General features: G+C 36.4%; 1 protein-coding gene across 1 annotated transcript in view; it reads left to right on the top strand.

Moving 5' to 3' along the window:
* Positions 1-25,348, top strand: part of LOC126175376 (adenylate cyclase type 9) — a 169,942-nt gene that overhangs the window by 72,566 nt on the left and 72,028 nt on the right. The window contains exons 5-7 of the mRNA XM_049922148.1: positions 7,479-7,832; positions 12,913-13,013; positions 23,726-23,881. Of these exons, the coding sequence (XP_049778105.1) occupies positions 7,479-7,832; positions 12,913-13,013; positions 23,726-23,881 (611 nt within the window). The remainder of the gene's footprint in view (positions 1-7,478; positions 7,833-12,912; positions 13,014-23,725; positions 23,882-25,348) is intronic.

The raw sequence follows: 25,348 nt of genomic DNA, 5'->3' as shown, positions 1-25,348 counted from the left end.
ATCACAGATATATAGCTTTTGCGAGCCGGAGTCTTGACAAACATGAATTAAACTATACAGTCACAGGAAAAGAACTATTAGCAATAGATGATAATTAATTGAAACCCTCAGCTGCCGACAGGTGTTTTTTATATACCTTAATGAGGACAGCTGAAAATGTGTGCCCTGACTGGGACTCGAACCCAGGATCTCCTGTTTACATGGCAGATGCTCTATCCATCTGAGCCACCGAGAACACAGATGAATAGTGTGACTGCAGGGATTTATTCCTTGCACGCTTCCCGTGAGACCCACATTCCCAACTGTCCACCATCTACATATTTAATGTTCCTAATAGAAATTTGCTCATCCACTCATTACTCACGCACACTAAGGTGACAATTACTGTAAGAGGGAATTACATATGTAGATTTTGGACAGTTGGGAATGTGGGTTTCACGGGAAACGTGCAAGGGATAAATCCCTACAGTCGTGCTATTCATCTGTGTCCTCGGCGGCTCAGGTGGATAGAGCATCTGCCATGCAAGCAGGAGATCCCGGGTTCGAGTCCCTGTCGGGGCACACATTTTCAGCTGTCCCTATCAAGGTATATCAACAACACCTGTCGGTTTTAATTAATTATCATTTATTCTAGAGAAGCTGCACGGTCATCAATGGTATCTGTTCTTTTAAGAATAGTTATTGTCTTCATATTAGCAATTGTATGGGGTATCCAAAAATTTCAAACACTAGAATGGGGGTCAGAGATATATATATAGACACACACACAGATCTCCAAGCACTATCCTTCTTAATGAGTAGTCAGTTATTACATAGTAGATTAATGTGGTGGATGTTGTTCCTACAGCAATATGACATTAAAATACAGTATATAAAAGGTTCTGAAAATATTGTACTTGACACTTTGTCTAGGTTACCTGTAGGCATGAAAGAGTTAAAATGTATGGAAGGGCCCGGAGTAGGGGTGGAAGGGTATAGGGCATAATTTATTTTGGAGAGACAGTATAACATCTCGACAGTGGCGTTTATGCATCCCAAAGTTGGTGGAGGATGAGTTTGCGGGGTATGTTCATACTGGATATGGACACTTTGGGTTAAAGAAATGTATAGCTCATATGAATAAGTTTAATTATTTTAAGAAGCTAGGACAGAAGGTAGCATCTGTAATTAGGACTTTGTAAGATCTGTTGGAAAGTAAAAGAGAGTAACACTCATGTTAAATACAAAATGTATCCAATCATTCCTAAGACATTATACGATCTTACAGCAGCGGATTTCTTTGGACCACTTCCAAAAGGAAAGGGAGGAGTGTAGTACATTTTTGTCCTCATAGAGTGTTGGTCAAAGTACTTTAAGTTGTATCCTATTAAGAAACCAAATACACCAACCATGATACACGGTCTGCAAAAATACTTTCTTGGGGTAGGCAAACCAAAATGATTTCTCTCCGATAATGGGCCACAATTTGTCAGTAACGAATTTAAAGAACTTCTAGCATGGGAGGATATTCGTCAGGTATTAATATCCAACTATAACCCATTGTCAAATCCATGTCAACGGGTAATGAAAGAGATCGGGAAATTGTGCCGCACCTTCTGCCATGAAAAACATATGTTACGGGCAACAAAGATCAAAGACTTTGAACTTATTTTAAATGAACTACCACATTTATCAGCAGGATTGACACCTTTAAAAGTAATAGGCAAACCCTTTGTAGGAGAACCTCTTATTAAATGTTTCATTTGGCCTGAACAACCTACTGACGATTACCAACTTAAACAGGGAATAGTCTCTAGTTGTTTTCAGTGTTTCTTCTGCGCTATTTTTCCTGCACCAAATTCCCTTCAAATCTTAAACTATTCTGTAATCTATTCTTTAATTCTTAAACTATCCTATAATGTTAGTACCTAGGAAACTAAGTATGACTAAAAGATAATAGACTTAAGAGAATCACAGATAAACTGATTTCTAAACATGAAATGCAATGAATAGTATGTAGTATTAGTGGAAAACATAATATGATGGTACTATTCAAACAGAATGATATCTAGACAACGTGAACTGAACACAATCTTTTATGTGTGTATAAAAATATAGTATAAGCTTAATGACTAAACAACTATTGTATAGTAGTGTATAATTTTCTATTTAGTATAGAATATTTTATACCCTTTATGAAATTTTATGTAGATGGGAGGGTTTGTATTAGTTTTTGGAGGGGTGAGTAGTGTAAGTACAAACATGGCTAACACAGAATACACACCACACCTTCCAAAAGACCCTCGCAAACAAGTGTTACTGATTCTTCACCATTTGCCGTCCCCGGGGACTTCAGAGGTGAAGGTGAGAAAGTCCGTTCTGTAGGAGATGTTTAACACTATACCTCCTACGGCTTCTCACTCAAGTACTGGTGCAGTAGGGATCCCGGGGAAGGGGTGTATGAAGGGTTTTCCGTCTTTGGGGCTATCTTCTTTCTCTTCTTCAATCTTTGCAACCATTTCTACTTTTTCCTTTCTTACCTCTCATTTGAGTACCTATCTATCTTTCCCTCTTTCCATATTCAGCTACTTCTCTCGCAGAAGTCCTTCTGATTGTCCGTGGATTCCAATAACCTACAACTTATTTTATATAAGTAGGCCGAAGAATCAGGCTACACAAACATACTTACGCATACACACCAAAAATACGATTACACAAACAATGATCTTACACATCAAAAGGAGAGAACTGTCAAGTGTTGTAGGGGGAAAGGAATGTGTACCCCAGGAAAGGAAGCACACATTGTCGTTTAGTGTGACGGCTCTGCATTTCACGTACAAACATTGTTCTTTATTGTGAAGGTTCTGCATTGTACGTACACACATTGTTGTTTATTGTGAAGGTTCTGCATTGCACGTACACACATTGTTGTTTATTGTGAAGGTTCTGCATTGCACGTATATAGGGGAAAATATATATACATATAAGAACTATGCCAATTCAATATCATATACATATATATAAGATGTGACGATTTCCGAGTATACATAAGAAGGAGGCATGAGTAATAAAAAAGAACATAATCCAGAGAGAAATCAATTGGGGTAATCATTAACAAATGTCAGTCTAACAAATATTCTAACGATTTGTAGGATAGTGGGACTCTTAAACATATTATACATTGAATGATGTATAGAGGCACAGTATATACCAAGAATATATTATGTTGCAAAGTTGGGGAGGACTCTGGAGACTAAATGAAGTATCAAGAAGTGGAGTTGAGGTGTAAAATAGAATTGTAACTTTAGCAGAAAACATTTAATTATAGTGTACATAAAGATGTATACTAGGGAAATGAACCCTGAGGCCTCCTCGTAAAGGATAAAGGGGGTGCACCCAGCATTTATTTAATATAAAAGGCTGACCTATACTGTGCGGACAGGGGCACCAAGAAGGGGATTGATCTCTACCATAGGTAAATAGGAATCAAGAGGGGCATACCCACCAAAACAGGAGGAGGGAGTGCACTCATAGGGTCAATCCATATGTAAGGTATAGGTACTGTTCCTAAAGGGGAAATGGACAGTATCATGACAGAAGTCACACATTTTATAGGGATTATTCTGTTAAGTTTGAATTCTGTATACTACTAGCGTTATTATGTTTTATGAGTGTCAGAAAGAACACTTTCATTTGCCCAGAGTTCCTCCAAAATACAAACTACTGTGAATAATGCTACTAGTCAGTACTGAGGAAAAATAGTAAAGACAAAAAAAAAAATTAGAATACAGGATGAAATATTTAAGTGTCTATGACAGTTGAAATTTACGATTGGAACTGGAGAGAAAGTCCTCACCATTTATAAGTAAGAGCAATGTGGAATGAAATCATAAATAGAGGCTAACGTTCTAAAAACAGAGTAGAGTAAGGAATTAGTAGAAAGACAACAATTGGAAGCCTGCTCTACAGAGTACAAGAATTTATGGGGAAGAAAGCAAAAAAAGAAAGAAATTGTGTATGTAAATTTATGCAGTAAATGATTACTTCTGAAATGTGGATAGTTACTAGGTATGATATTAATGTAGATAGTGGTTAGGTATAAAATACCACGCATTTGATCTGAGGAGGTGGATATGTAGTGCTTCGTGAATTTACACGTAAATTCTGGAACCACTCGACCTTCTGCCGCCTCGAACACGCGATATTTTAAAGATAAGTGTGAGACAGAGCCTATTTACTGTGCAACACATGTCTGTGTGTGCAGGATGGACATTGGTCCTGGGAGGACAGGAGCTGCATTCGAAAAGTGACGCCGACAAGTGTTTGATGCTCGCTCCATAGAAGCTGTACGTGACGTACAAGGAGCAAGCATGTGTTATTCTTTGACAGTGTAAAGATTGTAATTGTTATGAACAACTGAAACATGTTTTGTCTAGAGACTTTTTCTTAATCTTGGTGTTAGACTTGCGAGAAGCAAGACCTGTTTTTGAATTTCTGGTGGTTATGAAACCCACCACAATGTAATTATATTTAATAGTATCTAACGGGTATCGTCGTAGTTGACTTTCAAGAATTTGTATGTTTATGTGAAACTTGTGGAGATGAAAATACACCTGAACTTACCTGAAAGTATGAGGGTACCGAGTTATTTCTAGTGAGAGAGAGAGTATGTGTTAGTTCCTCTAACCAGCATTATTTCTTCAGAGAAGAAGTTGTGGAGATTGATGCAACCTCATTCAGAGAAGAATATTGGCTAAACATTTCAAGTAAGTCAACTGTAGTAAGAGAAGTGTGAAGTTCGCAATCCAATTTTGCACCGCTTCTCTTGTCGCTGAAACTGTTTAGAAGGGTAGGGAAGGAATCTGTGTGTTTTTTCTGAGCAGTTTGTGTTTTGTAGTTTACTACCTGTAAAGAATATATAGCAGTTTTTCTGGTTCTCTCTGTTCAATGATTTCAGGAGGGAAATTCTCAGCTTTATGTTTTATAGCTTTGTTTACTTCTTTTACTAAAGGATATGTTTCATTTAAAGTTTGAGTGGATAGTCTTTAGATATTTTCCCATTTATCATTCAGATCAGTTGCATTATATACTGGTTCCCATTTTTCATTGCCTCATGTCCTCTTAAATTTATTATAATTAAATTTTCTTTTATATACAATGTACCACTTTTAGTTATGTCTACATTCCCTACTTCAGTTTCCATTTTAAAGGGTCTGTGGTCGGTCATGTGGTTTTTTAAGGTGGCTATGTTCTCCTTTGTTATGTTTGTGAGAATGTGTTCAGCAGGTGTTTGTGTATCTATAGTAATTCTTATGGTTCCCAGTTCATGTGGTTATAGTTACAACGCTGTAGTATGTCTACATAACACAAATAATTAACACTATTATTTAATGAGTCAATGTTGAAGTCTCCAGCAATCAGCAGGTTTTTTTTTTTCCCCACTGATGTCTTCTCCAGCAAATCGTCCAGACAACTAAAAAAGTCTTCAAAGCAGCACCCTACCCCACCACTTTTATATGTCATTCTATAGAACAAGTTTATGAGTTTATAAGTGTTTAGCCTGCCCATATGCTTCCTCTTCTTTGCAACCCAATTCACTCGCTGTGAAGAAATGTGTTTTAGTTTCATTCAAGTGTACATCCAAGTGCTCCGATTTATTCATTGTATATTGAATATTCTGGTATTTGAGGGCTAATTTGCTATGTTTTCTCAAAAAAAAAAAGAAAAAAATGTACTTATTACCTTTATGATTATGAATGTTGTTTAAGTCATATTTTTCTGCAATAATTTTGCTCCATGTTGTGCCTCTTTTCTCGCGATATTGTTGGCACCAGCTACACACTCGACATATTCATTTTCATCTGCCATTTTTTCCTGTGGTTCGTGATCAGTAATATTTTTCATATTTGCACCTGGATTTAGTATTCCCATTGCTTTTGGGAATCTTTGTTACTGTCTTGCAAATTACTCATCAAGTTTCTGCTGTGCCTCTCTCTTAAGAAAAGAACACTGTACCTTTAAGCGAAGGATTCTTGATTCTGTTGTCACTTATTTTCATTGTTGTTTTTTTTATGCAGCCACTGCGTCGTTCGCGAACTTCATCGCCATCGCACTTCACACTTCACACTTCCATGTTTATCACTATCACTTAGTTCAGTAGTCATTGCAATCCACTTATTTGAAATAATTTGACCATCACATGGAAATTATGCAATTTTTACAGTGATAATCATTCACACTTTTCAGACAATAGTGTTTTCATGTTAATATTCATGTTTGGAAAAGTTTGGTTATCATGTGAAACTGTATGTGATTTTTGTGATAATGGCACTTCACACTTTTCAGCTGCAAGATTTTTAATATTGCATATTAGGACATTAATGGTTGGTTAAAGGCAACTTAATAACCACTAAACTTTCTTATTTCATCTCTACAATGTGCGCACACACTGCTTTTACTCGTATAAGTTTCACTTTTTTTGCATTAATCCGAAATGTCTATATACAAGCCACCATCTTGGATCAGCAACAACCATCAAATATCAAGGGATATGTATCTGGAATTGTGTAAGATGGAGTTGTCATACAAATTTAGCCATGGGAAATATAGAGCCAGATTCAGATTTATTGGAAGAATCCTAAGGAGGTTTAATTCACATACAAAAAAGTTTGGGTACAAAATCTTCATTCGACTAATTCTTGAATATTGTTTGTTTTTCTGGGACTCTGATGAAGTTTCACACACACACACACACACACACACACACACACACACACACACACACACACTCTCTCTCTCTCTCTCTCTCTCTCTCTCTCTCTCTCTCTCTCTCTTTCCTAACATCTTGTCTCTGTTAGTGAAGTGCATCTGTTCGCAGGATTTCTATTCACCTATGATTTGTATTATTTCATATTATGCAGTTCAGAACGGAATATGTAAATGAAGCAGCTAGTAGTATAATCCACAAACTTTTTACGTAGGGCCCAAGCAGTAACTAAATGGTGGAAATACTTTTATTAACAAGCTCCTGCATAAACAGTAAAACATACAGATTTCAATTAGAGGTGGTTATAATACAGCAGGCTACAATATAATGCTCTAAATTTCATCAGTATGATGATTTATCTGAATAAGAATAGAGAATGTATACACCTGTCTGTGAGAGAGAGAGTTGTGCAGTTAAATAATTTTGAGCCCTAAAGAGTCTGCTTTATCTCTCATGCGTCTTCCATTTTTAGATTTCAAGTTTTAAAACTCCACTTCTCTTTTCAAGTGACCGCATTACTCAACATAAGCGATAAGTAGGCCTACTGTTGTCTTCCTCATTTGGTTAAAATACAGTAATTGTAATGAACTTACTGTTAATAGCATCTCATGCTCAATTACTTAATTTTTATTTATGAGTTTAAATATCATAAATATATTTGATATCATACGAATGTTAATTTTCATTTAGCTTGTCCGTTTGAGAAATAAAGAATTTTGAATTTTTTGTACAGGTACGAAGACATATTTTGTTGTTGGTAGAAAATGTGAGTTCCGGAAACCCCATTCACCAACAGCAGTCACTGGAGGAACACATTTGGAGATATCCCCAAGTTTACAGCCACGCATCCGTGTCCAGTCTTGTGTGCAGAGTAGTGCCATACGTCCACACTACTTGCATTTGATGACAGATGTTGGTGTGCGGCAAGCCAAAGCATGTTCACTTCCCAGTATACTAGATTCTGACAATGAAGATGAAGGCTGTGATGTGCGACAACTCACTAAAAGTCCAGTATCCTTGGCTGGTACCAGCTTCTCTCCAAAATACAAACCATGGCGTTATCACAGAAAACTTGTTGTGAATTCAGGTAATAACATACATTGTTAACATTGAACAACATAAATTTGTTTGACAGCAATGGTAAACTGTTGAAATAGTTATCTATAGTTTGTATTTTTGTCTGAACACAAACTTAAGAGATCTCGTAAATGATATGTGCTTTTTCACTAAATATCCTAGAATTTTCTTCTCCTTTTCCAGAAACTTACAACCACAGTTTATTTTCACTAGAAGAATAAATTTGTACTTAATTAATTGAGAATTACTATCTTTTTGTCACAGTAGCTAACAAATTGTATTGCCGAGATAAATTTCCTCTAACTTTCACATACTTAATGGTAAACAGTCCAGACTTAAGTCTCTCCTCTTTTGCAAGCATTGCGTGGCATGCATGAAACCAAACCGTCCAAGCACTTCTTGGACACTTGTGCTGTAATCTCCCCCCCTCCACCTATCTTCTATCAGTATTTGTCTGCTCAGCTTCTATTTCTGTCATTGCCTTCTTCAAGCACGTCAGTTCTTCTTCAGCTGAACTGCCTAGTGTGGGTTATTCATTATTCCAGTACTAGAGCCGTAGAGAACTTCAAATGTACATCATCATTCCTCAGTACTTCAGTATCCCACTTCTTTCCACATTCATTCGTCCTTATGACTCTATTTGAACTTCAGCCTACTCTTCATCATTTCTAAATTGTGATCTGAGTCAACATCTGCTACTGTTTACATCTTAAAATCCACTGTATGGTTTTGAAATCTCTGTCTGACCGTGATGTAATACAGCCGGAATCTTCCTGTATTTCCAGGCCTTTTCCAGTTTACCCCCTCCTCTTGTGATTTTTGAACAGTGTATTCATTAAAATCAGCTGCTATTTACAGCATAACCCCAATTTTACATTCCCGGTATTAACATTTTCCAGCCATTTATAACATTTTTTTATCATTCCTATCAAATTTCCTATGTCCACAATGTTAATTTGCACCTGATTTTGTGTCAACATATTTTTATTTTTCCTGCAATTTACATATTATGCAAAAATTTTTGTGGAGAGAAATTGACGCTGGCTGTCCAGTAGTGTTTACAAATAACGTGGTTAAGTTTCTTGACACCAGGGCACTATACTCAGTGGATTTGAACTGGTAAACGTGTAAGAATTGGAACAATTTGTGCCGTATCTCCCGCCGCTGCCAAGCTCTACGTGGCGTGGGCCATGGTGGTTGATGGGAGTGACCAGGTTCGTACAAATACAAATATCATGACCAATCACGACCATTTCCAAACTGCCTCTCCTACGCAAACACAGTTTCCTGATTGTTGTGATCATCGTGACACCTTTACTGAACTATATTTAGCGTGTTTTGGTGTTTGGCTACGTGTAGCTCTAGTTGAAACCATCATTTACTTTGTGTTGCTGAAATGTTTTTAGTTTAAACATAGCACCGGTTACATATTTTTTTTCAAAACCAGCGGGTTTTATTAGATAATAAACCTTTATTAGATAATAAGCAAGTCCCTGACAAGTCTTTTGTGCCTGTTACTTACATATATCGTACAAAAGATCGAAAATGCAATGGGGTATCCTATACACAACTTTTACAGCTTAAAACGTTATTTCCCACATTTTACATTTTCCCTCATTTTACATCATTTTTTTGAAGTCCTTGAAAAGTGAAAAAGTGGGGTTTCACTGTATTACAGAATTCAATCAGTCTTCCTTCTCTATCATTCTTACTACCAAACCCTTACCCTCTCGTAACATTGTCTTCTGTTATTTCTCCTACTACCACATTACAATCCCCCATGATTATTTAATTATCATCTACTTTTACACACTGAATTACCTGTTCAATATCTTTGTATACTTTCTCTCTCTCTTCGTCTGCTGCTTGTGATGCCGGCACGTGTACCTAAACTATTGTTGGCAGTGGTGGCTTGCTGTTGATTCTGATGAGAAAATACCTATTGCTGAACTATTCACAGTAACATACTCTCTGCATTACCTTCAGATTCATGGTGAATCCTATACCCATTGCACATTTCCATTACACCATTGCCTGCTGCTGTTGATATTACCCTATTTTCATCTGAACATAAATCCTTGTCTTTGCATTGCGCTTCACTGCGCCATCTACATCTAGACTGAGCCTATACATTACCCATTACAGATTTTGTTAGCTTTCCTACCACATTCAGGCTCTGACATCCCATGCTCCATCTTGTAGAATGTTACACTTTTATTGGTTATTAAATTTTTTCTCATCGTCACCTTGACAGTCACTTGCCAAAGATCTACATTATTACTAAACTGCACAATCCATGTTCACAGTTTCCCTGAACATCCAAACTTCCATATTCATATTCCAGGAAAGACAGTTGCAGCACCAATGCATTTTTAAACTTGTAGCATCCTGACATGAAATACTTATTGCATTTAAATTGTATGTAATGAAACAGGAGTAGTGTGTGGCAGCATTGACATTATGGGCAATTAGAATTTTTAACACTTAAACTATGTACATCATGCTGCAAGTAAGTTGAGACTTCAGCTACCAATTGCAGACTGTGTCTCAATTTGAATCTCAAATAGCCAAGGTTGTGCTCATTTGCTTCTGTATGTTCTTGTTAGCTCTGAAGGAGGACATTCTGTGGAACTTCAGCAACAATTTTTGAATTTGTTTATGTGCCTGTAAACCACTCAGCTGTTAGGCAAGTGGCTACTTTTACTCATTCCATTATTATTCTCTCCCTTCCCCCCCCCCCCTTCCTCCCCATTCTCTCCCCCTCCCTCCCCTTTGTTTTGATGGACTCTCCAAACATGCTGCAGAAGGATGAATAGTAGTTCTAAAAATAGGATACACTCTTTCAGTTACATATTCAACTGTAGCAAATTATTTTTCACACGCTTTTCTCCTTTGACATTTCACAGTCTTGACAAATCAAATTGTGAATGACTGGTAACACACAAAATGCGCTTCTCTCCTCTGTATAACTGCTATACATTGAAGTATTTCAGTTAAAATGCTGGTTAGACAGCTTTCTAAAAAATCATGAGACTGTATGGAAAATATTACATAATAGTGGGAGCAAATAGTAAAACCAAGTTGATATTCCCAATGTATTTGTGCAAAAAATCCGTAAAAAGCATCCCATATTGAATGAGTTAACTCATAGGGGATGTGAGGGGAAGTATGTCACTTAGTGGACTAACATGCTAGGGGTATCAAAAGACTTAGACCTTACCTTCTTTCTTCCGCCTTGTAGTTTTGTCACATGTAAGCATGAAAAACAATTGAGTCATCATTAAGAATCCAAATGGAATTCAACAATTAAAAACAAAGGGTGAATGGATAAATTTAAAGTGCTTGTTTTAGGGGCCTTTCCTTCTACAATATATCAACGTTTTTCTTGTAACATATAAAAAGTGACTTAGAAGTAATTACCATACTTATCAGTTGAACAGCTCTTCATTTTAAGATCTTGTAAATTATGCTTTGGTTTTGAATAACATTTTGTCATACTATGTTGACACTGAAAGCGAATCAGTTTCTTGCCATCACATTACTTTTTTTTAAATGAAGACAATAGTTTATATGCTTTCACACACATTTTTAATCCATATGTTGTCAGTCATATTGCTTCTTACAAATTGGTTCAGAACTGTCAATAATTTACAAGAAACAATGGAAAAATAAAACAATAATTGACACAGTCAGGATTCAGCTGCTTAATGAAGAACTTTTTTTCCATCAAGCCATTTCACCGTAACCTTCTCTAGGTGTGCTGTCTCTTATCAGAGACCAACAATAGTCTGCCATCGTATTAATGGTCCAAACTCCATAATATCTTTTTCCGTTGTCCTTTAAGCCTTGGTGAAAATGTTCACCATGTTCCTCGCTGTAAACTTCAAGCTTGAGGGAAATGTTCTGTATGAGAAAGTGAAAATTCCAATTTAACATTCATGTTGCATCCATGAATTTTCAAGTTTTCTAGCAGTTCCTGAAACAATCTTTGTACAGGGGACTCATGTGCCTACCCAGAAAGTTTTCAGTAATATTTCTCAAACAAGTCCATGCTTGTTTCTCATCTTGAGTGATTGCATTCTCAAATTGGGGCTCATACATTAACTTTTCTTATCTGCAATCCAGTAAATACATCAACTGCAAGCTTTTCCTAACTCGCCATTGTAAATGTTGTGCAGATATCTGAAGCCATTACCATACTTACCAGTACACACACAAACTGGGACATAATACCTAATTTAATGTGCAGTGAAGCGAGCAATATTTTGGAGTGTTCCACAAACAACTCTTGTTCAATGTTCATGGAACCAGCAAATGGAGGCAAAGAGGATATAAGAAGCAGACTAGCACAGGCAAAGAGAGCACTTTTCACCAAAATAAATCTACTAGTCTAAAAATTAGCCTTAATTGGTTTATAGGAGCATAGTGAATATTAAATTAAGTTCTACACAAATTGGTGACAAGGAGAATATGAGGATTATGACAAGGGACAGAATGATAGAACATGTTTTCAGACAAAAAGGACTAATTTCTATGGTACTAAAGGGAGTAATAGGGAGCAGAAACTTATGGGAATATAGCCAACAAATAATTGAAGCTGTTTACGGTGCCCTTTGCTTCAGTCTTTTATCTTCTTTTTTACGTTATTGGGTTTGGGTCTCTGTCCATTCTTTTTATCAGGACCATACTCCCAGGCTCTATTCTTTTTCTTTTTTTCATCCGACATTTGTGCCAGTAACCATTTTGCATTGTATGCTGTGTTCTGTTGAACCCTTTGCCCTGGACTTTTCTCGATACTTTTATGTAATTTTCTGCTTTGAGGTACCCATACTGCAAGTTTACTTGTTTGAGAAAAGCTTGTTGATTTCAGAACTGAGCAATAATAATAATAATCCACATTCTTTTCTGTAGGTTGGGGAAAAATCATTTTCCCTTAATTATTGTAACTGACATTATGATAATTAAAATCACTTAGGAACTATTGCTTTCATTTCTGGATAGCAATAAAAATTTATTACTTTGTTTCAGACTAGCTTATTTTTCATATATTTTGTTGGTGGCACTTATATTTTTATTTATATTTTGTGTAGAAGAAACAGAGCCACTTGGTTTACAAGGAGTGAGCCGTTCTTCTCCACCAATGATTAGAGCACCTGCAGCAGAAAATAGGGAAAATGGAGTTCATCAAGTTGTAAGTAAAGTTAAAGAGCTATCAAATTAAATGTATTAAGATGTTTGTTTTATTTCTGTATCTCTGTGTGTCTCAAACAAAGTTAATATTTGAAGAGCTTTCTGTGCATGCACAGCAAGTAGGAGGAGATGGGGATGGGGGGGGGGGGGGGTACATTCATTGCTTGCTTGACATTTTGGAATTCAGTCGATATGGTGCACTTCTCAGGAATGGACCACACATTGTGTATGCGAGAATTTTACAAAATGGTCATTCAGCGACTGTAGCACAGACGAAATTTTGCAGTGATCGTGGATTGCATAATGTAGATGACGCTTGAAGTCTTCCCCTTATCTAGAAATGGAACAGAATGTTTGAGGAGAGCAGTTCAACACTGGCCAAACTGAAATCTAGGCAACCAAGGTCATCAAGAATGGGCGAACTTGTGGAGAGTATAAATTTGTCTGTTCGTGACAATCCCAACCTCTCCATGCTTAAGCGTGCAAATTCGTTAAACATGCATTGATTGTAACTGCACTAAATTGTGCAAAAAGACCGTAAACTGTACCGGCACAAAATCCAATTGGTGCAAGAATTAAAGCCTCAGGATAACAGACATAGGCTGCAGTTCATTAATGATGTGACTGAGTGCTCTTAATTGACATCATCTTGTTTTCTGATGAGGCTTATTTCCACCTGAACAGTCACATCAGTAAGGAAAATTGTCTCAAGTGGAATGCAAAGAAATCTGAATCATAAACGTGAGGTTAGTGTAAAGGCTCAAGGAATAATTGGCACGTGCTTTTTTGAGGATGAGAGCGGTCTTGGAATTACAGTGAATTCAAAATGTTATGTGGAAATTTTAAATAATGAATTTTTGGTGCCTGAAGTGCAAAACTTTCCTGGTTATAACCAAAGAACATAGTTTCAGTTAGAGCCACAGCACACATGTCCAATGCGTCTGTACTGCGAGTTTGTGAAATTTTCTGTGGCAAATTTATCCCCACGCAATCCACATTTGAGCCCCATGGCTATTTTAGTGTGTGTCTATAATCAGACTTCTCTGGAACAATTGAAAGTAAATATCCATAGCAAAGTGGCAGCCATCCCAGTGTCTTGTTCATCATTTAAATAAGTGCTGTAGGCATGCTGAATTGCATTTAAAAGTTATTTTTAAGAAGAAACTCCTAAACTGTATATTTCAACAACACACAAAAGATTGTGTCGATAGACGTCACTCTCTATTTTATTGTGACACATCAAATATAATCTGAACAGTTCTACACACACTTTCTTAAAGTCGTTTTCTAAAGCAATGTGGTGCTCTTAAGAGGACAAGAATAGAATTTCTTTATGTGGTAATGAAAGACTGTTTTTTTTAAGTAATAAGTTTTTTCTAAAAAAAAAAAAAGTCCCCTTTTAGGTCAGTGAATTTCATTCATTGTTTTTCCAGGGAGTGTTGTAGCCTCAAAGTTCTGTCCTGGATGTTTCCAAAATCCTCACAAATGGCTATGATAACCTCTTCTTGGGCTCAAAAAGTTTTCCAGTCATAAATTTCCATATATGGGGAAATTAGCGAAAATCAGGGGGTGCCATCCCTACTGAAGGAATTCAAGGTTTCACCAATTTATACTTCAAAAGTCAGTTTTGCCACTGCAAACAAGTTCTGCATGCAGATCAAGACCTTTATTGTTTTATCCTTTGCAGGTAATGACTATTAAGAAAAATTCCTTTTGTGTTCCAGAAAGCATCTAACAGATGAAAATGACTCCAGTTTGTACGATGCATGGTCACTGCCTGCCACCCAGTCTATTGTTATTTTGTATCTGTCGTGTGAAAAGGTAGACCCTTAACAAATTGGCAAACAAAATCAGTTGGATTCTTTTTTATATACAAAGAAATTAATTTTGCTTTTTTTTTGCATTTTGTCAGAAATAAAAAAAATTACTTTTAAAAGCAATCTGATCAAAACAATTCAGTGTCACTTATATGAATCCCATCTCTGTATCAAGCAAAAATTTTTCTCATTAGTGTTATACATATAGCAAGGAGTACCACGTATCCTATGTGCAATCAGGCTGCAAATCAAGGGGAAGAATATCCCACACATTAAAATGATGAATTGAATCTAATGACAAGTTTGTTTGTGTAGCCATCCTCTGCAGCAAGCACAGAAATACTTGTTTTGTAAATAAAACAGTCTTCTCTCACTGCAACTTAATTTATTTTTCCCAGACGTGTTTTGCCTTTTCTTGCTCTAAGGCATCATCAGTGGGATCTATAACGATACAATTTTGTTATTTTTAGATTATCAAATAGTACACGTCACAATTTTTTATGTAAATAAGCAATTAATTACGGTTTGCTGTGATCTGCGTTTCCTCTCATCTGATCTGGAGGTTGCTCTTCCACTTTATTATAGACACATAAGCACAATTTTATATTCCGAACTTTTTCACACTGTTCACCATGTTTCTTCTTTTTTGCGGTGTACTATTATTCTTCTGCCACTCAATATAGCTCTTTCTTCAGACACTGTGCTTTAAACAATGTAAATATTGTAACTTCATTACCTGTTTCCTCCACTTTGGTTTGTTTACCTATGAGTGGCCAACCTAACAAAGCATATGTTCAAAACCAACTTTTATTCATTATGTCTACGTTGTGTGTGTGTGTGTGTGTGTGTGTGTGTGTGTGTGTGTGTGTGTGTGTGTGTGTGTGTGTGTGTGTGTGTGTGTGTGTGTGTGCGCGCGTGTGTGTGTGTGTGTGTGTGTGGTTTTTGTGTGTGTGTGTGTGTGGGGGGGGAGGGGGGGAGGTTGAGTTGTAGAGTGGCGAATACGAACGTACTAGCTGTTAGAAAGTGGTTGAAAGTCTTGGTGACAGGGGATTTGACTTGTAATTTCACTGTTCTGTGGAGGGGTTGGCGGATAACTGAGTGTAAAGATGTTCTGTGGTATTATTGTTATATTGGGTGGTATTATTATATTAATCCTCTTTGGGAGTGTTATTCTGTTGCTGTATCTATTAGTGTAAACAATGAATTGTTTGGCATGTGTACTTGATCATTCAACAGGGTTTTCTCCATGTGATAATTTTCATGCAGGGTTAGGAGGTGGTTTTTATTGTTGATTGTAATTATTTTCATGTCTTCTCTAGTAGTTGGTATGTGGTTATGTTCTCTTAGGTGTTCTGCAAATCTGGAATAGTTTGTCCCATATTTCCAGGATTTCATGTGATCTTTGTATCTGACATCAAATGTTCTACCTGTTTGTCCTATGTATCTGCCTTCACAAGCATTACACTGTAGTTTATATATACCTGCTTTCTGGTATATGTCTCCATTTTTGTCAGTTTTTGGGTGTATTTTTGTATAGAATTTTCTGTTGCGTATGCTGTGTTTATTCCCTGTCTTTAGAAAATGTGTACCATTGTGTACCATCTTGTGTTTTCTTTCATCTTTTTCTGATTATTCTGTGGAGTTGTTATGGGACTGTGCGTTTGTGTTTGGTTCTGTTGTGTTGTTGTCTGTATTTTGGTGCTTTCTGCTTTTATTGTACTTTTAATTTTCTTGTTTAGCTGTGTGACTATGTCACTGTTGTAGCCATTGTTTTGTGCTATATGCATTGTTATGTCCAGTTCTTTTTGGTAGTTTTATTTGTGGAGTGGCACTGTGTTGAGTCTGTGGAGCAAGTGTCAAAGTGCTGCTTGCGTTTATGAGTGTGGATGGTTTGAGGATTGAGGAATGATAATGTCCGTTGCTGTGGGTTTACAGTAAATTTCAAACATATGCTTATTGTTTTTTTTAATTGTTATATCCGGAAAGTTAAGCTAATGACTTGTTTGGTGCTACTCTCAAACAATGAAGAGGATGCTTGTTTCCTTCTGTGTTGGATCACATTTGTAGATGATAAAAGGAGTTGGTTGAACCTATTGATACTATACATAAGCTTTGACACTAGACACAATGGTTTTGTGGCATGTGGTGTCATAGTATGCAGCACAAAATTGTTGTGGATTCTGAAAAGGATATTGTAGTTGATAGATGATGTTGGAATAGGGCATATTATTTGGAGTAACACTATCTGCCGATAAGCCCCTATGTTCAGAAAAATTGTGGGGAATCTGATTAGTTTGGGCTTAGAGGTTGTGTTGCTATATTTTCTGTTTGTTTTCAATTTACAATGAATCATTTTGTCAAGCTGAATAGTTGGTGTACAATTTCATTTTTGCAAAAATATGGTGTGCTGTTGACTCGCAGTCATTGTGTTGCCCAGTAATACGATGGCAAAGATGGTAGTCCTGTCTTGCGCAACAGATGAATTTATGTGACAGTCCATTTGTAGCAGAATGTGGTTGGAGAAATCGAGACATGATATTGTTTTTTTGACACGGCATTTTTTTTATACAGGCTTAATTATCTTTGTTCTGTGATTGTTGTTGTGATTCTTTTCTGTAAATATATACAGTTTTTGTAATGTTTTAAATATAAAACTTATAAATATATACAGTTTTGACTTTTTAAATGGTGGCAGTTTATCTCAGATAAGTTTTGGTTTTGATTCAATGTTGAGGCTGGATTACTCATTTTATTCCTTAGTTCAGTTTGGCCATGTAGAGTAATTAAAAATATTATACCAGTTCACGCTAATGTTAGTGGTACTTTTTGTTTTTGTGTTGTGTTGACTGATCTGTTTCTGTCGGGTGTCGTTTAGTTCAGTTTTGCTATCCATCAAGGGAAGGTGTCATTTTTTTATTTTTGTTTATTAAATTTTTGAATGAATTACTGTAATATGACTAGTCTGTCCATTTGTGGATTTTTAATTTTATTTATTGCATTTGCTTGTAACATTTTCTACACCGATCCAGCCTTTTTCATTGCCAGAACATTGACTACAGTATTTGCTTTGTGATCTCTCAATAATATTCCATTCAAATATTCTCTTTATTTCCTTGTCCACAGCCTCCTGTTTCGCCATGTACGTCATAAGGCCACTGTGCTTTGGGCTATGTTTTTCTACCTCAAACTGATAGATGTAGTCCTTCCTAAGACCAGGTCTTGCAGAGAATACTTTTACATATCTCCACAACAAGCTTCTTAGTTGTTCTTTCTCGCCATGTGTGGCACCCTGTATTTGAACACACCCTATCTTTAATTACTTCATCAGCATCTTCCTGGGGTGCTGTAAAATTTAAATTTATCTGCACACCTCAAGCCCACAATTCTCCTCCATGTGATCACAAGAATTATTTTATTGTTCGTACATGGTATAATTTGATTCATTCCTTCAAGCTGCAATTATACGCGTGTTCCATTGTTCCAGCACCATTTTCATTAGGGTAATAATTAACTTTATTTCACAATATTTTGATAGGATCCTATTCTGTTTGTTCTTTGAGATCACACATCCCACAAATGTTAATCCAATTTTGTCTTCGCCGGTATTTGTCCTTGCAACACCTTTCACAAAATCAACAACAGCAGAGGTTTCCATTACCCAATTCACTCCCAATATTAACCGCATGCATAATCCTGGAATCGTCACTGCATTGCAACTAAATCTTCTACCTTCAATCTCCACTTTCAACATTGCTTGCTTTTTTATCATCTTACTTTTTACACTAATAGCTCCCATGACTTGTAACAATTGTACTGGCAACAATGGAATATTCTGATCCATTGTTACTTTCATATAAATGTCTCCATTAATGATACAGTGTCATTTCCTGAATCCAGAATCAATAGAATTTCTATGCTACATATTTCTACCTTCAGTGTGGCCCAATAGACTTCCTCAAGTATTAAAACCTATATTATAGCATCACATTTATCATATGCGAAGTAAGTAAAATGACTTATTCTAATTTAGTTCTCAAGTGTACCTTATCAGAACCCCAACTAGCTTTCCTTATTTGGGCTGTCCATTTCATTCATTTAGCTTCATTTTTTCTTCTCCATTCCTTACTTCTCTTTGGTTACAACCATAATTATTATGATAGCCCCCGCATCTCCATCCACCCCTACATCTTTCAGTTAGTTGTCTAAAATTGACTGTATGTTCATACCTTTGTCTTTCTTCCCTGCTACCTTGTCTTCATCCATTACCTTTCCATCCTTCTGTATGTTGATCAATGCCAGACAGAGAATGCAGCATATCCAAGAACATGCAAAATAATGCCATTGTTGTCTTCTGGACTTCCTGTTAACTTATGTTGTCTTCTGGACTTCCCGTTGACTTATCTTAAAAATTTACAGGCTGTTTGATTAATATGATAGAAATTAGATCCCTCTTCTTTAATGCATCATCTAATATGAATTCCTTTCTCAGTAGCTCTGAAAGAAATCTTTTTAACTGAGACACTCATTGTAAGAAAAACTACTTCTGGTGTTTGACCAGTACTGACTCAAAGATTCTTTAATAATTTCGGCATATGTTTTACAAGAGGTTCCCATTCTCATCCACCATGAGAGAGCATCATCCTCTCTGTCTCATTGTATATAGTAAGTCCCTAAAATCAGTTTCCTTGGGAGTCTCAGCTCTAATCTCATCATCACTACCAGACAACCCTGATGATTCAACATGACTTTTATTAACATTTTGTTCCCTATTTATCATGGTACCCTTCATTATAAGCTTTATGCAATGGAAGTAAAGTGCCATTTTTATTGCTATCTAAAGCATTAATATTTTCCTCATTATTATCAACACTTCCTTGAGTGGCAATCTCATCCCTTATATTCTGAGTATTGGCACTCACCTTGCCTTATTTACTGTAGCAGCAATCACTAAAATACATAAATCACAAATCCTAAAATGGTAATGTTAATTCTCACAAAATTATATTGAAAGTCTTTCTTGAACAATATTGTATCACTTGTATTAGCTGCTATGGAGTTGCACATTGACCCCACATTACCATGAGATTGAAGCCATGTGTATCTAGTTGCCTAACCTGCCAGACCTCAACCAACTGCCGGTATTGTGCCTCTGTCAACTCTTGCACTTACATCACTCGCACCGTCCACTGTGGATGCCTCTGTTACCGCTGGGTTGAAGCCATGCATGCCAAAATGATTTGTCAGCCAGCCCGCTGCCACCTCTTGGTACAGCACTTCCTCCAATAGCTCCACTCAGTTCTGTCAAATGTGCCACCTGCACTTTGACAATTACTATGTCCACGTCAATAGTGTAGCAGTTGACATCCACATGCAGTTCACAAGAAGCCTTAATGTTCCACAAATAATGTCTGGGCACTTATAATGCTGCCCATATTGCTGATACGTTGTTTCATACAACATTCCTGAGATGTGGTCATTACTTTGTTTTCCAAAATAGCATTTGAATTTATCTTTCATAATAATTTCTATAATCAGTGTTTACCGGAAAGTATTCCGTAACAATAGCTCAAAGTCAATGTTCTCTCCTAATGTGCACCTTTAAACATAATTATTGCCACACTTGACATTTCACAGTGACAGTGAGTTTCCCTGCAAGAGATGTCAAGTATAGTGGTATCCCAAAAAAAGCAGAAATTTCCTTCCATGACAAATTGCTGCAGTGGACATGCGAACCACACGAGTTGTAGTTTGCGGAAGGTTGCACGTTGAGTAACTATGTTGAGCAGTCCATGAAGGAAAATTATAGTAATTTTCACTTAACTCTGACATCAGAGGAGGTTGGCATGACCCCTTTCTTCTAAAGCTTTCTCGATGTCCCCACTGGATTCCCCCCCCCCACCTCCCCGAAAACTGCTCATAATAAAAGTGGTTTAAATTTTCATAAATTTCTTAAGTTGATATGGTACTTAATGAAGGATTTTCCCTCAATGAGGGCAACATTCTCAAACATTACTGTGTTTTCCAATTTCCCTCTCAATTTTGCACCTATGGGGTGCAAATACTGAAATCTTGAAAAGAGCCCTTGAACTTATTCTGCATTTGAAGAAGTATGTTGCCGAAGTACATAAAAAACCAACAGAAACTTTGAAAAATTGAACATTATTTAGAAGATAAATTCCTTCGTGTAAAACTTGTTTCTTATGTCATTATCACTCAAACTTTAGCGCTTTTTAACAAAATATCAATCAAGTGAGTCCGTCTTCTATCTGTTTGTACGTAGATCTGTTCGGTTTAATGTATAGATTTACTTCTCAGTTTCATAAAGAAAACTGTTATGGAAATGACGACAAATTCTAGCAGATTGCTTGCTACATATGTTACCAAAACAGTGTAATCATAAATAAGTTGTTACGTAGATACTGGATTAGCTGCCACAGGTGCTAACAAGAACTACACAGAAAACGATATCCCTAGTTTCATAAATGGGTGCACAGATATTTTGCAAAGCGTATATTTAAAAATTGTTGAGAAGAGTCCTTCAAAATTAAAGATTGTCAAAGGAGGCTCATGTATACAACCTGAAGTTATTGCAGAACTTCATTTTGAGAAGTTCTCTGGTGACAATTGCAATGGAAGAATTAGTGACAAAAACATATGACTCCATCAACAGCTGATGTACTGAAAGGAGAATATTTTAAATTTTGAGAAACAACTGAAACTATTCATTCCTATGGACAAACTTGGTCACTTTCTGATAAATTTACTACAAAGTGCGAACCATGATTTCACTAAGTTTGTACAGAAGCTGTTATACATGTTTCATGGAAATGTTGCACTTGAAAGAGACTTGTCTGTTTAAGAAGTTTTAGTTGAAAACTTAGAAGAAGACACAGTTGTTGCAGAAAGAAGTGTTTACAATGCAGTGCATTTGTTTGGTGGTTACTTGATAGTGAGAAAGAACTATAGACATTACAAAATCAGTTATACTAGCTGTGAAGACTGCTTCATCGCAGAGAATACAAGCTTTAAAACAGAAAAATTCTGATGAAAATTAAGTGGCCAATTTTAAAAAGAGAACCGATCAAGAAATAAAAGAGTTCAAGGATTAAAAAAAAGAATGGGTGTAGAAAAGACAAAGAAAGAATCTGAAGTTTTAGATGTTGAAATTTCAAGTTTCAGCTAAAAAAATTAAACCCAGAGTTTCTTACAGTCAAATTTAATATTGTTGACATAAATTTTATACTTCCATAATTATTATATCGTCTTACGGAAAATTGCAAGTTTTCATTACATTACTATGTTAAAACAATTTGTGCTGTTTTGTTGAAAACTGACATTCTGAGCCCATGACTTTGTGCAAAATACAGGTTGATTCTTACAGAGAAGATATCAGTAACCAGCTACTTTTTATAATACTGTTTATTTATTTAAATATCACTGTTACTGGTTTAAAACTCACAGGTTTATCATTGGGTGACTTGTTCATGTCAAGATACATTTTACATTAACTTTCACTTTTTATTTCTCCATATGCTGAAATTTCTTTGGAAAAAAGGGGGGGGGGGGGTTACCCTACAACCAAAACATGATGTGAGACAATGTCTATTTAACTGTAATTGTGCCTCACAATGATTTTAAATGATGTAAACAAATGATTAAAGTGGTGATGTTGTGGTTACTTACATTGAAAAATACACGTCATTACGTCATCACTGGAACGTAATGACACGGAGTTTTCAACACAAGTAACCAAAACCTCTTCATTTTAACAATTTGTATACACCATTAAAAATCATCGTGAGGCACAATTATAGGTAAACAGATACTGTCTCACACCATGTTTCGATCGTAGGGCACCACCATTCCAAGGAAATTTCCTCATATGAGGGAGTAAAAGATGAAAGCTAATGTAAAATGTATCTTAATGTGAACAAGCCATTAGATGATGAACCCAGCACTATTTAAATAAATAAACAGCATTATAAAAAGTAGCTGGTTGCTGTTATCTTCTCTGTAAGAATCAGTCTGCAAGACACCTTATATTTTAATTAATTTAATGGTAAATATATCTCAAAATAGCCATACACCAGTGTAGGTGGGTAGTGAATGTTTTTATAACATTTGATGAATGGTGCACTATGAGTCATACATAATAACATTATTCATGTTGTCATATAGTTTAAGTGATGTAGGAATTCAGCATTGAATTTGATCTTCTGAAGATCGATATAATCCCTGATTGTCCACACATCAGTTTTACAATTATTACAATAGTTACTTCTTGTTTTTCCAGAAGTAGTGTTGCAGTAGAAATGTTACTTTTACTCCTTTGTTAGTTGTTTCAATCCTGAAATACCCAGTTTCATAATATTACTTGAATGTTTTTTACTATGTGAATCACTTTTTCTTGTAACTCCTAACTATACAAGGTAAAAGTTTTGATATACTTCAGCAAGTTATGTAAAAGATATATGGTGAAACTCAGTTAAAGCATTATATGAAAAGTAATAAAGTATTTGATTGCAACAATCCAGATTTTAAATGCATTACAGTGAAATATAATTTATTGCTCTGACCTAAAACTAAAGTTTAAATTCAAAAAATGTTCATCCAACATAATTGAAAATTTTAGAGTTAATGGTAATTACCTTTAATCTTTGGTATTAAATGCCCATATGTATGTAACTTGAAGTACTGATGATATCTTCTTCTGGATGTTAACAACTACGTAATTTTAGACATCCTGTTGAATTTAGTTTGTGATTTTTGTAGCTACCTGATATACTGATAAGAGTGTTGCAAAGGGATGTAATGATATGAGAGTTGGAAAGGAAAGGATTGTGTAAGAAAAACTAAGCAAGTATGTTCTAATCTAGACACACAGTTCTGATAACAGGTAGAACCTCATGCTGAAACAGAGCAACTGAAGCCAGTTAGCACTCTCGGTGTTCCAGTCTCAAGCAGTGATCAGCTAAGCATGTGTGCATCTGTTAACAGCCGCAAAGATTCTGGAATCCGTAGCAACAGCCGTCGCAGTAGTATTCAACAACAGGTAAAAACCCTAGAATTTGGTGTGAGGAGCATTTTTGTTTACTTAACATCTGAAATCTCATGCATGTGTCATGTTTGTCCACAGAGTTTGCACATAATGTTCTCTGCCATCTTTCATTTCTTCTGATTTGGTTACAGTAAGACGCTCCGCAAAATGCAAAGACTTAAAATAATGTATGCTTATGCTTGTACACTATCAATGCATTTCCTTCTTTTCCCATACATTTTGTCACAGACCAAAAAAATTTTTGTGATAAATTGTGTGGTTTGAATTATGTGTGATTCAGTTACACCTACTCTTTTCTTCAAATTTCATTTTAATCTGTTTTACCCAAGTGCCATGCTGCTGTGTGCCTAGTGTCATTTCAGTTGTTCTCCCACGGGTTTTATTCATATGTGTATATGGTGTTTTATTTCATCATAGAATTATCATGAAAACATTAATCCCATGGTTTTTGACAAACTTATTTGTGAACACAAGAGGAGGGGGGGAGGGAGTGGGGAGTGAGTGAGTGAGTGAGTGAGTGAGTTGGTGGCTGGCTGGCTGGCTGGATGGGTTGATTCATGGGCAGAGGGAGGGGGTGCGGGGGCACATCCACGCATGCATATATGCGCACACACATAGAGAGAGTGATGTGAAATTTCAAAATGTATTAGTACTAGAGCACTGGCCTTGCAGTGGTAACAAAAAGCAGAACTCTTCCTAAGCAAGATTGGATGAAACTGCAATAGTGTTTGCGTCAGCCACAACAAGTGGGGTGGGGTGCTTGTAGGTCTGTAATTACTTAGGACTGTTGTCGGTAAGACATAACCCTCTCTTAAGCTATGGGGTTTCATATCAGAGGATAGCAAGGGTGAGTGTGTAGAATAACCAACTGTGGAACACCTGTGTCGTGCCTGTCCATTTACCTTTCAACTGCAGCGAGTGATCTACATCAGATAATTTCATCAAAGGGCACATGGCCCAATAAACTTACTCAGCGCAATGAAGGCAACACCAAATTTTAAGGGACTACCAATCTTACAGTCCCTGACCTCCAGTAGTATTAAAGTAAGTCAGAACATGTAGAGGTTAAATGAGTTAATGACAGGGGGCCACAGAAACCAGGTTACAATTGGTGGAGGTGCATTAAGCTCTGCCAGAAATCATGCTATTTCGGTAATTGAAAAATTTAAGTGAGGTGGGCTGTTGCAGTTAGACGCAGTGTGCGATTTGCAGGGGGGGATGGGGCGGATTTCCCCCCCCCCCCCCCCCCTCTGCATCAGACCATCCCCTCCTCTGGTTTTAGTTTATGCATCCCAACCTGGGATGTTTATTTCCCATGCACTGGAGTAAAACTTTACATATAATTTAAATTTGTGGAGCCGAACACTGAAAGTTTTTAATAAGTCTTACTATTAATATGTTTCAGTTTTCTATAATCAGAATAAGTACAGCTTTTCACAAATGTGCCTCTACTTTTTGAAT

This window comes from Schistocerca cancellata, chromosome 3 (genome assembly GCF_023864275.1).
Source record: "Schistocerca cancellata isolate TAMUIC-IGC-003103 chromosome 3, iqSchCanc2.1, whole genome shotgun sequence".
Classification (NCBI taxonomy): Eukaryota; Metazoa; Arthropoda; class Insecta; order Orthoptera; family Acrididae; genus Schistocerca; species Schistocerca cancellata.
The sequence above is the reverse complement of the archived record's forward strand: the minus strand, read 5'-3'. Positions and strand labels throughout refer to the sequence as shown.